This window comes from Cucurbita maxima, unplaced genomic scaffold (genome assembly GCF_002738345.1).
Source record: "Cucurbita maxima cultivar Rimu unplaced genomic scaffold, Cmax_1.0 Cma_Scf00027, whole genome shotgun sequence".
Classification (NCBI taxonomy): domain Eukaryota; kingdom Viridiplantae; phylum Streptophyta; class Magnoliopsida; order Cucurbitales; family Cucurbitaceae; genus Cucurbita; species Cucurbita maxima.
This window is the reverse complement of record NW_019272043.1, coordinates 3,219,272-3,233,748: the sequence shown is the minus strand read 5'-3', so window position 1 is coordinate 3,233,748 and position 14,477 is coordinate 3,219,272. Positions and strand designations below refer to the sequence as shown.

At 31.2% G+C, this 14,477-nt stretch overlaps 1 protein-coding gene across 1 annotated transcript; it reads left to right on the top strand.

The window, feature by feature from the left end:
* The first annotated feature begins 8,206 nt into the window (after nucleotides 1-8,206).
* Nucleotides 8,207-13,632, top strand: LOC111499550 (phosphatidylinositol/phosphatidylcholine transfer protein SFH8-like). The gene is made up of 14 exons (XM_023151126.1): nucleotides 8,207-8,573; nucleotides 9,489-9,792; nucleotides 10,451-10,550; nucleotides 10,633-10,899; nucleotides 11,000-11,077; nucleotides 11,223-11,324; nucleotides 11,412-11,461; nucleotides 11,545-11,644; nucleotides 11,727-11,825; nucleotides 11,939-12,052; nucleotides 12,224-12,356; nucleotides 12,559-12,956; nucleotides 13,168-13,242; nucleotides 13,334-13,632. Exons 1-14 carry the CDS (start codon nucleotides 8,540-8,542, stop codon nucleotides 13,352-13,354), a joined length of 1,875 nt encoding a protein of 624 aa, XP_023006894.1. The 5' UTR covers nucleotides 8,207-8,539; the 3' UTR covers nucleotides 13,355-13,632.
* Nucleotides 13,633-14,477: the final 845 nt, after the last annotated feature.

Genomic DNA, 14,477 nt, shown 5'->3' with positions numbered 1-14,477 from the left:
TTTTCAGAAAGGGAAAATGAGAGGACGAGGGGCCAAGTGGGGAGGGGACGACTTAAATAAAATAAATAAATAAATAAAATAATGATATTTGAACTATAGATTCTATTCCGACAATTTTAGTATTTAAAAAAAAAGAAAAATAAATAAAAAAATACAGATCTTGTTCTTGTGTTATCAGCTCAACTCTATGCCTCTTTTAAATTATTACCATTGCAAATTCCCCAAAATGCCCTTTGTTTTCCTATCATTTTTGGGTATTTTATATGGTTTAAATGTCATTTTGTGTTGTGAGGGTATAGCCAATTGATTGTGTACTTTTGTTTTTTCCGATACATCAATTCAACGAGCATTGTGACATTTCTCAACCCCAATGGACCATTACAACATTACATCTAAATTTAGGGGTATTTTAGTCATTTATAGAAAAAGTTCCGCTCGTATTGATAAATTGAATTAGTGAAATATTTGCTTTAAGTATAGTTCAGCTAGCTAGTTAAAATATCTAACGTGTTTGAAATAGTTTCATCTATAAAAATCTTCTCCTATTGTCTGTTTTGACCCATTACATATCGACATCACTCTCACGATTTTAGAACGCATCTACTAGGGAGAAATTTTCACACTCTCATAAGAAATGTTTCGTTTCCCTCTCCAACCGATGTAGGATTTCACAATCCACTCCCTTGGGAGCCCAACATTCTCACTAGCACACCGCTCAATGTCCAGCTCTAATACCATTTGCAACAGCCCCAGAGCTACACTAACAAGTATCATCTGCTTTGGCCCATTACATATCGTCATTAACCTCACAGTTTTAAAACGAATCTACTAGGAAGAAGTTTCTGCACCCTTATAAATAATGTTTCATTCCCATCTCCAACCAATGTATGATCTCACATTCTCAACCTCAACATTTATGCTTTATTTTTTTATGTAATCGTGATACGAGCGCTCGGGATAGAAGATCCTCCTTCCATATAGTTTGGGAATGGGCATGAAAGTTGGGTTAGCCTTTAACAAAAGGGTTAGCATGTGAATGCACAATTTTGTGGGTATGTGTTTTTCTTGCTTTAAAAAGAACATATATATATATATATATATATATATTTATATTATTATTATTATTATTATGTACGGAGTATATCTTTATTACAAAGGAAAAAGGAATAAAAGGCAATATTGAAAAGAAAAAGAAAAAAAAAATTAAAAATATATTTGAAAGGAGAAAAAGTGAAGAGCCTAGTAGGAATCAACATGGGTATTGTAATTCCATCAATGTCAAATCAATAAGCCTTTAGATACATTTTTATTTTTAGAATCAAATTCATATACTAAAGTTCGGGATCTACCATATCCCCTCGCCTTTTCGTATTTTCCCGTTTTCCTTATATTTTTTTTGCCTTCGGTTCGGTTGAGAATTTCGACTTTGTTCGTAAATAAGCAAAGATTCTCTTTCAGTGTGATTCTTAAGTTAAAAGGGGTTGCATTAATGAACCGAGACCATATTCGAATGAGAGCGATCTTGAGAATAGGATGACTAAGAAAGACTCAATGTGTCGTTTGGTTGAAGGTTTTGGGAAATAAAATGTCTAGTAAACAAATATTTATTAAATTATTTAATTTTAGATAATTAATTAGGGTCAAAATAAATTAAATATATATTTAAATAAATTATTATGGATTTATTATAATTAAAATTAATTAATTTATTCAAAATAAAATAAATTAAGAGATGAAATGTTATTAAAATTGTGTATAAATAAATAACATTTTTTAATTATCGTAATTATTTTTAATAATTTTATTAGATTAATTAATTGTTGTTAGTTAATTTATTTTTATTAAATCTTATTAAAAATAACTTTTATTTGTTAATAAGTATATTATAAATAATAAGTCTTTTATATATATATATTTTTTAATTATTTAGCTTTTAATAATTATTCTTAAATCTAAAAGAATTAAAAGTTACTATCGGTACCTTTCTTTTCAGGAACTCATAAGTATTCCAACGACTCGTATTGGTTAGTAGTGATCATGGGTCGGGTTGAGTTTGGTTGAGAGAATTTTCTAGACCATCCCAAAAGTTCGAGTAGGTTTGACGGGTAACTTAGCCCAACCCAACTCAACTCAACGACCTAAAATATTTATTTATGTGCGTGAAATCTTTAACAAAAATATTTAAATTTGTGATCGATAATTAACCCAATTAAAGAAAATATCTCCTTTTAAAATAATCAACAATCTCATAAAAACGTGCAAGATACGTTTCTTCTGTATTTAAACTCTAAACTGCAAACTTCATTTTCCCGATCGTACCTAATTTATCCTTTATTTTCCTAAAACTCCCGTTTCATTCTCGTTTGAAAATCGAAAATTCTTCGTCCTTTAGATCCGATGAAGATTTGAATGTCTGCTTTTAGATTGAAATATTGCACATTGCCTTCATGAGGAAGAAAATGAATAAATAATTAAAGTGAAAAAAAAGAGACAAATTTTACGGTTTGGTTGTTCTAAATTCCAATGGTGTCGGCCAAAAAATCATATATTTCCCCAAAAGAAGAAGAAAAGGAACAGGAAGTGTTTGGTTTTGTGGTTGTGATGTTCTTATTATCACACACACAAACCTCTTTGTCTTTGTCCGAGTCGGTTTTCGGTTTTTTTAGGGTTGATGCCAAATTTTGGTCGGGAGAAATAAATTTCACTACGTTCGTGAATTTGTAACTCGAGAAAAAGAGATAACTCCAAACGCTCGACTATACCTTAAAGAAGGAAGTTGAAGTTCAATTCTTGACGTGTTTATCAGATCTTTTACTTAGGTTTTTCATCTTTTTTTTATGGTAAAGGTAACGGGCAAAAGCGAATAATATCTGCTAACGGTAGACTTAAATTGTTACACTTTCACTTGAGTGACTAATAAATCTTTAAATTTTCACTCGAGACAAAATCAATGTTTCGGCCTGCATCAGGTGATTCCTTACTGCACCATACTCCTCTCAATGGCGTGGTTGAGTGTAACTCTCGTGTTAGGTTGTCAATATAATATTAATTTATTTAACATTTTACAACGAGTCAAAGTTATTTTTACGCTACAACTTTTACCTTTTTCATTCTCGCCTCCTCGACCCTTATTTGATAATAATTTTAATTACTTATGAATTTGGTCACTATGGTTGAAAGTTATGGAACACCTTGGGATGGAAACTTTGCTTTTGAAGATATTTTATTTTATTAGCTTCAAAATCACTTTTGATTACCTAACTACCACCACCATTAATTTTTTAAAATAATGATTTCTTTGTAATTAATTTATTAAAAATGATTTTATAATATATTCATCATACCTTTAAAATTAATTTTAAAATAAAGTTTCAAATAGAAAAAAAAAATAATAATAATAATAATAATTATTATATATATATATATTAGAAAAGGATAAAAAAAATTGATTTTCTAATATAAAATAATAGTAATTCTAAAAAATAACTTCTTTTTTTTTTATAATTTCAATAATTACATATATGTAAATTAAACTATTTTAACGGCTAATTTATCATACTTTTGAAAATTTTGGAGTACATGGGCCGAACTAGGGTTTTCAAAATGGGCCTTAGATTTGGGAAAGATGGCCCGATAAGTAAATGGGCCGAACTACACTCCCAATGTTTTCAAGGCCCATGATTGAGCTTGATTCAACGTTTTAAAGCCCCATTAGAAACATTATAACATTAAAATAATAATTTAATTTATTATTATTAATTATTAAATTGAAAAAATCAAATTGGTTTGAGATATTTTTTTTATAAATTCAAATCTTTCAATTTTATATTTATGGTTTAAAAGAAAATTTTGGCACACCCAATTTTTTTTGTTCACTATAATTATTATTATTAAATAAAAAGAAAAAAAAAATTGAATTTGATAAAGCACACATGAGGTGTTCTTCCCTTTCACGTTGACTGAACCTAACCCAACTCAACCCTAAATTTTTTTAAATATTAATTCATAATGCATCTAATTATTTATTTTCAGACATTTAATTAAAATTAACTATTCAATTTTAATATTTATTTTGGAAAATTACCTTCTAAATAATTAAAATTATTTTAAATAATTGTTGGAAAATCGATAATAAAAAAATTATAAAATTAAATAAATATACATTTTAAAATTAATGATAAATTAAGATGGATTCGGTTTAACCCAATATAGTTTAAAGAGAGTTCACGAACCAACCCAATCAATACAAAAATCATTCATTTAAACCTAACCCAACCCAACTCGTAGTTCGGTTTGATCAAAATTTTCAAATTATAAAACAAAAATGGAAGACATTACATGACACTCTCTCCTCTCTTGTCCCTATGTTGGTTGGAATTTCAAATGGGTTTGAGATAAAATGGGGTGGCTGATCACATGCTCCACTTCTTAGGTCTCCTCCAACACCTTATTATTACAACAACCAATATCATAGTCCCAAAGTCTCGTTTCAACTCATTTTGCTATGTTGTCGGTAAACGTATGAAAATCTCAATTATGTAGAGATGTTAATGGAGAATGTCGAAAGTATGGACGCTAAAGAGACGTTTTACATCTTCCTCGACTTTTTATCGCTCTATTATAGCTCTAAAGGCTCATTGCAACTCATTTCGTTATGTTGTTGGTAAACATGCGAAAATCTCGATTATGTATAGACGTTGAAGAAACGTTTTACATCTTCTCCGACTTTTTATGCTCTATTATAGCCCTAAAATCTCGTTTCAGCTCATTTCGTTATGTCGTTGATAAACGTGTAAAAATCTTGATTACGTAGAGACATTAATGGAAGTTGTAGAAAGTATGGACATTTAATTAAAAAACATTTAAAAAAAAAAAACCGGTTAAATATTGCAATTTTTTAAAATACACAAAATAAGTACATAATAACCTAATTATTTATTAATTTGATAAAATTACAAATTTATGGTAAAATTAATTACTTTTCTCTGATAAAAATTATATTCTAAAAAGGAAAATAAATTTACATTGCTTCTCCTATTTTAAAAAATGAAATGACACATTTACCCCCATAATAATAATAATAATAATTATTATTATTTTAGGAATTTTTTATTAAAAAGAAAAAAAGAAAAGAAAATAAAGAGTGGAATCAGCCACTTTATACGGCTGGCGTGCAAATGCACCTCCCATGCCTAAACTTAAGCGGCTCCTTTCTAGTTTCCCAATATGCCTATAATAATAATTACTAATTTATTTCAATGCTTTTCATTATTTTTTTATTTAAAAAATAATTCAAATTAAATTTATATACAAAAACCTGTCGTTCCATTATTATTTAATTTTTTATTATTTTTATTATTTCAGTCGGAATGACATTAAAATTAAAATAAGAATAATTGAATTTATAAACTTGATTTTAAAAATTAATTAGTTATAAAGAAAATTTTAATTTCATATTATTAAACAAAAGTTAGATAAAATTATAATTAATTAAATTTTAATAACGGTATAAAATAAATAAATATATATATAAAAAATCTAGTTGACAAGTTAGTTCCTATTCTCGAAAATAAATTAATTTTATATATTTAGTCCATATATATTATTTATTATTTCATGAAAAAATATAACATAAATCTATTATGGTTACAGGTTTTTTTTAATATATATTTTTATTTCTATTATATACACACTTGTGTCAATATAATTATTAAAATCAACTTTATTTATTTATTTATCAAAACCAATTAAACATTAAACAAATTATAAATAATTAAATATAAAATCGTAAAGTCACGCGAAAAGTAAAAATAAAAAAAATAATAATAATTTATTTTCAGTTTATATCTCGAAAATCTCTTTTACCAAATCAATTTTGAAAATGTAATAAATTATTATTAGATATTAACAATCTTATAATAATTTTTTTAAAATATATAAAAAATATATTAAATATGACTTGAGGACGATAATTATAATAATTTGTTTCATATTTTTTTAATAAATAAACAAATATATGATAATTATTCATTATTCATTATTATTTGTTTTGAAAAAAATAACTAAATGATTAAAACAACATTATTTTAAATTTTTATTTTCATTTTATTCTTTCTAACTTTTAAAAAATACTGATTCATTATTAAAAATTTATAATCTTTTTTATACGACCAAAATAAATTATTAGAAATAAAAATAAAATCAAACAAGAAAAAAAAAGTCAAACATCATATATATATATATATATAAATTTTTCGACTCGAACGAGATAATAAATATTTTCATGTGAGAAAAAACTTTAAAATTAGTTATTATTTTCTCAGCTTATTTATATTTTGATAAATATAATAATTAATATGTAAGTACGTTAATGGATGCGTACCATTGACCAAAAAGTCAAATATTTAAATTTTCGGTGATATAAAAATAATAAAATAATAATTATTATTATGGTATAATTTAGGTGGGGTGGGTGTAACCAATTGGATAATTTTCAGATGTGGACGAAAAAAATAGAGAGGGGGATTTGAAATGTGACAACTATCTCTCTTACCTGTTTTTATTTATTTATTTAGTTTTAAATTAAAATAAACAAATTTGAATAATTATTTTTATTAAATCTTTAAATCTAAGTTATGCTTTTATTATTTAACATTTGACGAATTCTCTAATTCCGATGTTTAAATTTTTATATCTAACGTATAAAATACGTATGTATGTAGATAATTATTATCGTTCAAAATCACCAAGTACCTGTATAATATTTGAATAAAATAAGGATAATATCTTAAAAACGGGGATGGAGAAATCTTTTTCTATCTCCATCTTCATTACTCATTCAATTTCAATCCTGCAAATTTTTTAATTTATTTTCATGGGCCTCGGGCAGATAGGGAAGTTGGATGGAGACAGGGACGAGGAAGATAATAATCTCCATCCTCCTTCATTCTCCACCTCATTTAGGACAAGTCTCCGATCCAGTAGGTTAATTGAATATTTTTATAAAGAATAAAATAGACTCGTAAAGATTCTAGACTCTCGAGAAGCTAGTAATCATCTTCGTCACGCCCTCGACGATAGTAAAAATACTTTATATAGATATATACTAAAAGTCGTAAAACCTAAAACTATGTAAAATTAATCCACTCCTATCCACGTAGACGAATAGCTGCCGCACGTTAAAAGCACAAAAGAGTGGTGCAATTATGATGCATGTAAGTAGATAATTACTCCAAGTCAAAATTATAAAGTAATACAAAAAAATATTGTAAGAAAATGAATATAAGGAGAAAACTAAAAGAAAATAAGAATAATATCGAAAAAAGTTTTAACTTTAATTAAAATATTTATTAAAAAAATAATGAAAACAAAAAATACTCTAACACTTTAAAAATTATTAATTATTAGTAATATTTAATTAAATTTTTTAGTGTAAAAGAAAAAAAATATTTTAGAACTTTTAAAATTGTTTAAATGCAAATATTTTTAAATAAAAGGTATTTATTTTAAGTTTGAAAATATTTTTTGAAAATTTTAAAAAGTTTGTATTTAAATAAAAAAAAAAAAAAAAAGAAAAGAGATATTTTAGAAATAAGAATAGGAGGCGGGGGCCGGTGTGGGCTCGGCGTGTGCGGCGGTGCGAATAAATGATTGACGGAGTAATTCAAGCATTTGATGAACGCCGGCAGGTGGTTATGTGGGCCATCCCTCCCACCAGATCCATATTCCCTCTACAAGAAATTATTATAACAAAGACAAAAATTTATTTAGTAAATTCCGAAAATAACATTAATTTTTTTTAAATTATAAATTTTAATTTTTTTCAAATTTACCGAACCATTTTAACCAATAATTTAACTAGATAAAAGAGATAATTATTTTATTAAGATAATTATAATTAATTATAAAGGGGAATTATTGATGAGGTGGATTAAATGTCACATCATTTATCAAATAGATGGGAAGGATTTGTCTACATATATATTAATTCAAATAGACTAAAGGGATAAATTTTCATATAATAAAATCGAAATTAAATTAATTAAAATTATTTATTTAATTTCCTATGTTTTTGTCGACGTTTTTTTAATTCTCTAATCGGCGTTTTATTCAACGTATAAAAAACGATTAATTCATTTATTTAATTTTTTTGTTGGGTGGGGTTTATTTGTCTTATTATTTTTATTATTAATTACTGATTCATTACTGCAGCTGGATCCTTCGTCATCTTCTTCTTCCTCTTCTGCCGACGCGTTCTTGGCCGTTTGCAATCTCTCTTCATTCGCCATTTTTTTGTTTTTTTTTTCAATTTCTTGGCGAGGGTTCATCCGAACGCTAAGCCCAGCTCTCACATTTGTTTTACTTGCTTTTCACTTTGAACGGAGTGGGTGTTCGGATCGGTTTTTTAGGGCTTTGTTTTTGGACCTGTAAGGGGGATTTTGATCCATACAGAGCTTGTGTGATTTCTTTTTCGGTTTGACATAGATCTGTCGGAGGGAGATTCCGTTTGTGTTCTTGATTTTGTGTGGGATTGCTGAGAATGTCTGGACCCTTGGATCGATTTGCCAGACCATGTGAGTTTTCCTTTTCTGATTGCTTTCATTTTTCCTTCTTTTGACCATGTGGTCTGCAATGGATTTGGTTTGGCGCTCGTGTTTGCTCCTAATTTGGGGCTTCTTGGCAGAGGAATGAATTTAAGAGAAATGGAGTTGCGTTAATTCAGGAAGGGCTTTTTTTGGAGGGTTTATTTTATTTAATTTTACTCCTGGGTTCTGTTCTTGAAGTGAAATAGTCTTAGATCGTCATTGTTTCGTCAAACTATTTAGCTTTGTCTCTGATCGGAGATAGTTTTATTAGAATGATAGAATTTTTACTCTTAGGTTTGGTTCTTTTGAAGTTTGACTGTTTTAAGTCCCAAGGAATTTCTTGGTCTACCTAGCTGCCTTCATTGGGGTTTAGATAATTTCGGAAATATTATATGACAATCTATCTTAGTTGTTCAGTTTAGAAGGCACAATTGGATGGAAATTATGTCTTCTTGGTTGTGGATAACTCCACTTTGTGTATAGTTGCTAGATGATGAAAATTTGTCGTGTTAATTCTGGGAGTTTCATTTCCCTCGTTCTGTAAAGGATCTTGTCGTAACCTGCTTACGCCGTGCATTTTGGATCACCTTGCTAACATAGTTCTGCTTGCCACCCCTGATATGATATTTGTGCTCTTGTTTTGGTTTGTACTTAGTTTCTCATGACACATAGTTAATAGCCTGAAAGAAAAATTATGTTGTGGGATTTAGATCTCATAGTCAATCATCTGTAGAAATTGGTAAAAATTGCTTTCATGTGTTTGGTTAGGTAGGAAAGTCATAGCTTCCATTTGAAGTAGCTAATCGTTTGGAGGTCCGCAAACAGCATTTTTTTTCCTTTTCAGTCGCATAATATTTTTGTTGTTTTTACGTGCTCTTATTTATGCATTTTTGTAAATGGTAGGCTTTGAAGGGTTCTCTGGAAGTGATGAAAGAAAAGAAAGGAAATCTGATTTTGAAAACTCGGAGGATGAAAGGAGGACGAGAATTGGATCTATAAAGATGAAAGCGTTAAATGCATCCTCCAAATTCAAACATTCCCTAAAGAAGAAGAGCAGTAGGAGAAAAAGTGATGGTCGGGTCAGTTCCGTTTCTATTGAGGATGTTAGGGATGTTGAGGAGCTGCGGGCTGTTGATGCATTTCGTCAAGCACTAATAATGGAAGAATTGCTGCCAGATAAACATGATGATTATCACATGATGTTGAGGTGTGTAACCTTTCAGAAAGTCCTTTCTTCATTTTATTGCTAATACATGGTTAAATGAACAAAAATCTTACTGCTTTGAATTTTTTGGAGATTGGTTTTATTCCGATTGGATTTTGTATAATGGTTCGATAACAAAAGCAAAAAGTGAACATCCTTCTGAAAAAAGATAGCTTCACTCATGCTAGATCGTTAGCAAATTTCGAATGCAGTTGCAGCCTTTATACATATTTTCCTTCATCTTCTTGTTATGCCTCAAATTACTGCCCTTTGACTCTTTTTCCCACCCCTGCTTTAAGAGGTGCGTGGAGGCCTACGTAGCCTTGCCTATCTGACTCGAGTACAGGTATCACATTAGTTTTGGCCTTTGATCTAGTAAAAATCAGATTATTTTTGGTAGCAACTTTATATTAAAGATCTTTTGTAGTCCGTATGATTCATAAGTTCAAAAGAATTATTTTAATTATATTTGTGCCCTTTGTCTCACATAGGCTTATAAGAGCTTTGTGCTCAGTATCCATGGAGCTTTTGTGCCTCCGAAAAGCATTGTTTCAACTTCATGATATCCTGACTTCTCGAAGTTCTATTCTTTCGATAAGCTGCACAATTTTAACATATTGTTTTAGATGATATGCTGGTAATATCCCGATTGTCTTTTTAGGTTTTTAAAAGCTCGGAAATTTGATATCGAGAAAGCTAAACATATGTGGGCTGATATGCTTCAGTGGAGGAAGGAGTTTGGTGTTGACACAATCGGTGAAGTAAGTACAGGTTAATCCGAACTTTGTTTTCTTAAAAGAAAAGAAACTTTTTAAACCTTATTATACTAATCATTCCCCCCAGGACTTTGACTTCGTGGAGAAAAATGAAGTTCTGAGGTATTATCCTCATGGTTATCACGGGGTGGATAAAGAAGGAAGGCCTATTTACATCGAAAGGTTGGGGAAAGTAGATCCGAACAAACTTATGCAAGTGACAACTATGGATCGATATATAAAGTACCACATACAAGAGTTCGAGAAGAGTTTTGCTATGAAGTTTCCAGCCTGTTCTATTGCTGCAAAGAGGCACATAGATTCAAGCACCACAATTTTAGATGTCCAAGGCGTGGTATGCTGGTTTTAAACGTTAGTGTTTTTTATTATCTGATTGGTTCGTGAACAAATCATTCAAATTAATTTTACCTTTCCCTTTTTCGACTTTTATTTAGGGCCTCAAGAATTTCACCAAGTCTGCTCGGGAACTAATCATGCGGCTGCAGAAAGTTGATGGTGACAATTACCCAGAAGTAAGCAACTTCACCCTTTTGTAATGACAACATAAGAAACCTATATATTATTTCCAATCTCCATCCATCACTTGCAGTTGATGCTTTTGTGGGGTATGGTAAATGTAGCTTTTGATTGACGTATATTATTTATTGGATTGTACAGACGCTCAGCCAAATGTACATTATCAATGCCGGTCCTGGATTCCGGATGCTGTGGAACACCGTGAAGTCTTTCCTTGACCCCCGAACGACATCTAAAATTCATGTATGTGGTAAATTTCTTTTTCGTCTATTTTGTAGTTGTTATCTATCTGCTTCAGATTATGACCTCTTTTATTTAAATTTGTGTTAGGTTCTCGGAAACAAGTACCAAAGTAAGTTACTTGAAATAATTGATTCCAGGTAATAGGAGTTTATTTATTTTCTAGATACCATATAATAAGTTCTTATCCTTTTCTCATTCATTAAATGCATGCATTGTGCAGTGAGTTGCCTGAATTTCTGGGTGGAAGTTGTACCTGCGCCGATGTGGGGGGATGTCTTCGTTCAGACAAGGGGCCATGGAGAAACCCAGAAATTGAAAAGGTTGATTGTGGTCTTCTAACCTTTGATCCTTTATAATTAGTTTTAATTTTTGGGACAGCAGTTGAATGAGCATTTTTGGCAGATGATTCTTAATGGTGAAGCACGACGGGCCAGACAGGTTGTAAAAGTTCTAAATAGTGAAGGGAAGGTTGTTGCATATGCCAAGCCACATTACCCAATGGTAACTTTCTATTTTTTGAAAAACTATTCTAATTTGGACCTATTTCTATTCTCTCTTTTCTAATTTCTATAAAAAAGCGTGAAAATGTTCTCATTTGAATCGTCTTGTCAAAGGTGAAAGGTAGCGATACATCCACTGCCGAGTCAGGATCCGAAGCTGAAGAGATCGCTTCGCCTAAAGCAATGAAGAGCTATTCTCATCTTCGGTTGACCCCTGTTCGGGAAGAAGTAAGTTTCGCTTGTTAATTGATGTTTGTGGTTGCTAGGGAACAAATGTTGTTTTGAGTGCTATTAGATATTCGAGTTTATGCGACAATACCTCAAGTTTTAAGATTGGCTTTTGAGTAGACTGCAGGTTTAGCCTTAGATTTTCTTAACCTTATTCATTGGTTGTTGCAGGCAAGAGTCGGCGGGAAAGGAGGCTTTGCCGCTACCTTCTCCGGGTATGATGAGTATGTTCCCATGGTTGACAAAGCTGTCGATGCTGAATGGAAGAAGCAGGTTTCACTCCAACGGCCTAATGCCTTGAAAGGTTAGCAGTTACCCGATCCATTGCAACTTCTGTGAACCATGTCAGCCAATAACTTTGGACATATTCGACGTATCGATCGAATCATGTCCCCATAGCAAGATTGTTACAAGCAATGCTGATTGCTGAATATACTTCACTGGTTAGGTCCATAGAGTTAGATTATAGTTTGTCAATGATTTTAAAGTCTCTTTATTTATTGCAGGGGTTCTTCCACTGCCCGACACCCAAAAAACATCCGAAGCTCTTCATACTCGAATGTTGGTAGTATTCATGGGCTTCTTCATAGCCATTTTGGCGTTCCTCTGTTCATTAGCATGCCGGATAAGCGGGAAGAAGTTGTGTACCGGTAGTCAAAACACCACTCCAGACTTGTCCCATGATAAAACAGGAACGCAGAAGAATCGCCCCCCTTCACCAATTGCTAAAGTTACAGAAGCAGAACTCCTCTCTAATGTAATGAAGAGGTTGGGTGAGCTGGAGGAGAAGGTTGACACGCTCCAATCAAAACCATCCAAAATGCCTTATGAGAAAGAGGAACTATTGAACGCTGCCGTCTGCCGTGTGGATGCGTTAGAAGCAGAGCTTATCGCTACCAAGAAGGTATACATATTGCTATACTCAGATCTTTTCAGCTTTGGAGTCTCGAACTTCTGATATGTGAATGTGTTTAACTCGTGTTTCCATTAGCTTGCCATGATATTCTTATATGAGTCGTTTTGTGTTCCCGTGACCCTGTTCCTACAGTCGGTCGTTTGTCTTGTTGGGTCGTCTGAAAATGTCGTCTAAGTCGCGTTAAAACTTCTCTGTGTAGGCTTTGCATGAAGCATTGATGAGACAGGAAGAACTACTTGCTTACATTGATAGCCAAGAGGAAGCAAAGTTGCGGGTAAGCTAAAAGCTAATACATCTATGTATTTGCTCATGTTTGCAACGAAACACATTTTTCTGATTGATGTATATGTTCTTCCATTCACTAGAAAAAGAAATTTTGCTGGTAATATGCGTCGTGGTCGTGGAAAAGAGGAGGATTCGTCGCTAACGCAGCGGGCTCTCGTGTCGTGTATCGGCTATGACTTGGAGTTTGAAGGTCCGCTGCTTGTCGTTGATCGTACTGACTTTATATTTGAATGATGTGATTTGTCTCCAATAAGGAGAGAGAAAAACACATGCGCATAGTTTGTGTGAAGAAATTACAATATGAAGCTTTTACATGTTTCCAAAAGAATATCTATTTATACAGAGTTTTTTGTTCTATGTTATTTATTTTGCTTTTTCCCGCCATTTTTTTAGTTCCTATCTTTATTAAATTCTTTATTTACATTAAAATTTCAATATTACAACCCACATGTAGGTATATATTGTAACCGTCTAAGCCTACTATTAGCAGATATCTTTTCTTTGGTTTTCTCCTTAGGCTCACTACGATATTATCTTATTTGGGCTTTCTCTTATGGATTTCCCTTCAACAATGTTGGTGAATGGAAGAGGTTTCCACACCCTTATAAGAAATGTCTTATGTACCTTTGCTCAAGGTTTTAAAACGCGTTTGTGAGAGATAGGTTTCTACACCCTAATAAGAAATGCTCTGTTCCCCTCTCCGACCGATGTGAGATCTCACAATCCACTTCTCTTAGGGATCTCACAATCCACTTCTCTTGGGGGCCAACGTCCTTGCTGGCATACCGTTTGGTGTCTATCTCTGAGGTTTCCACACCCTAATAAGAAATGTTTTGTTCTCCTCTCCAACCGATGTGAGATCTCACAATCCACCCTCCTTGGGGGCCCACATTCTCATTGACACACCATTCGGTGTCTAGCTCTGATATCATTTGTTACGGCCTAAGCCCACTGCTAAAAAAACGTGTCAGTTAAGGAGATATTTCTATTCTCACCATAATACCTTATCAAGTAATTGTCTTCAATTAGCAACAACATTTATTTATATTATATATTTATTTACTCGAGATAAGATGATAAAATAAAATTGAAACTTTTTAAAACAAGTAAGACATGTTAAAGTACTTAACAAATATTAAATAAAAAACATGCATTTACATTAAGAAAAAGCATAAACTTTTTTTTTTTTTTTTTTTTTTTTTTTTTTTTTTTTTTTTTTTTTTT

Coding starts and splice junctions, on each gene's coding strand:
- LOC111499550 (XM_023151126.1), top strand. CDS start 8,540: ATGTCTGGACCCTTGGATCGATTTGCCAGACCAT. Junction 11,462..11,544: donor CTTGAAATAATTGATTCCAG/GTAATAGGAGTT, acceptor TGCATTGTGCAG/TGAGTTGCCTGAATTTCTGG. Junction 11,826..11,938: donor CCAAGCCACATTACCCAATG/GTAACTTTCTAT, acceptor GTCTTGTCAAAG/GTGAAAGGTAGCGATACATC.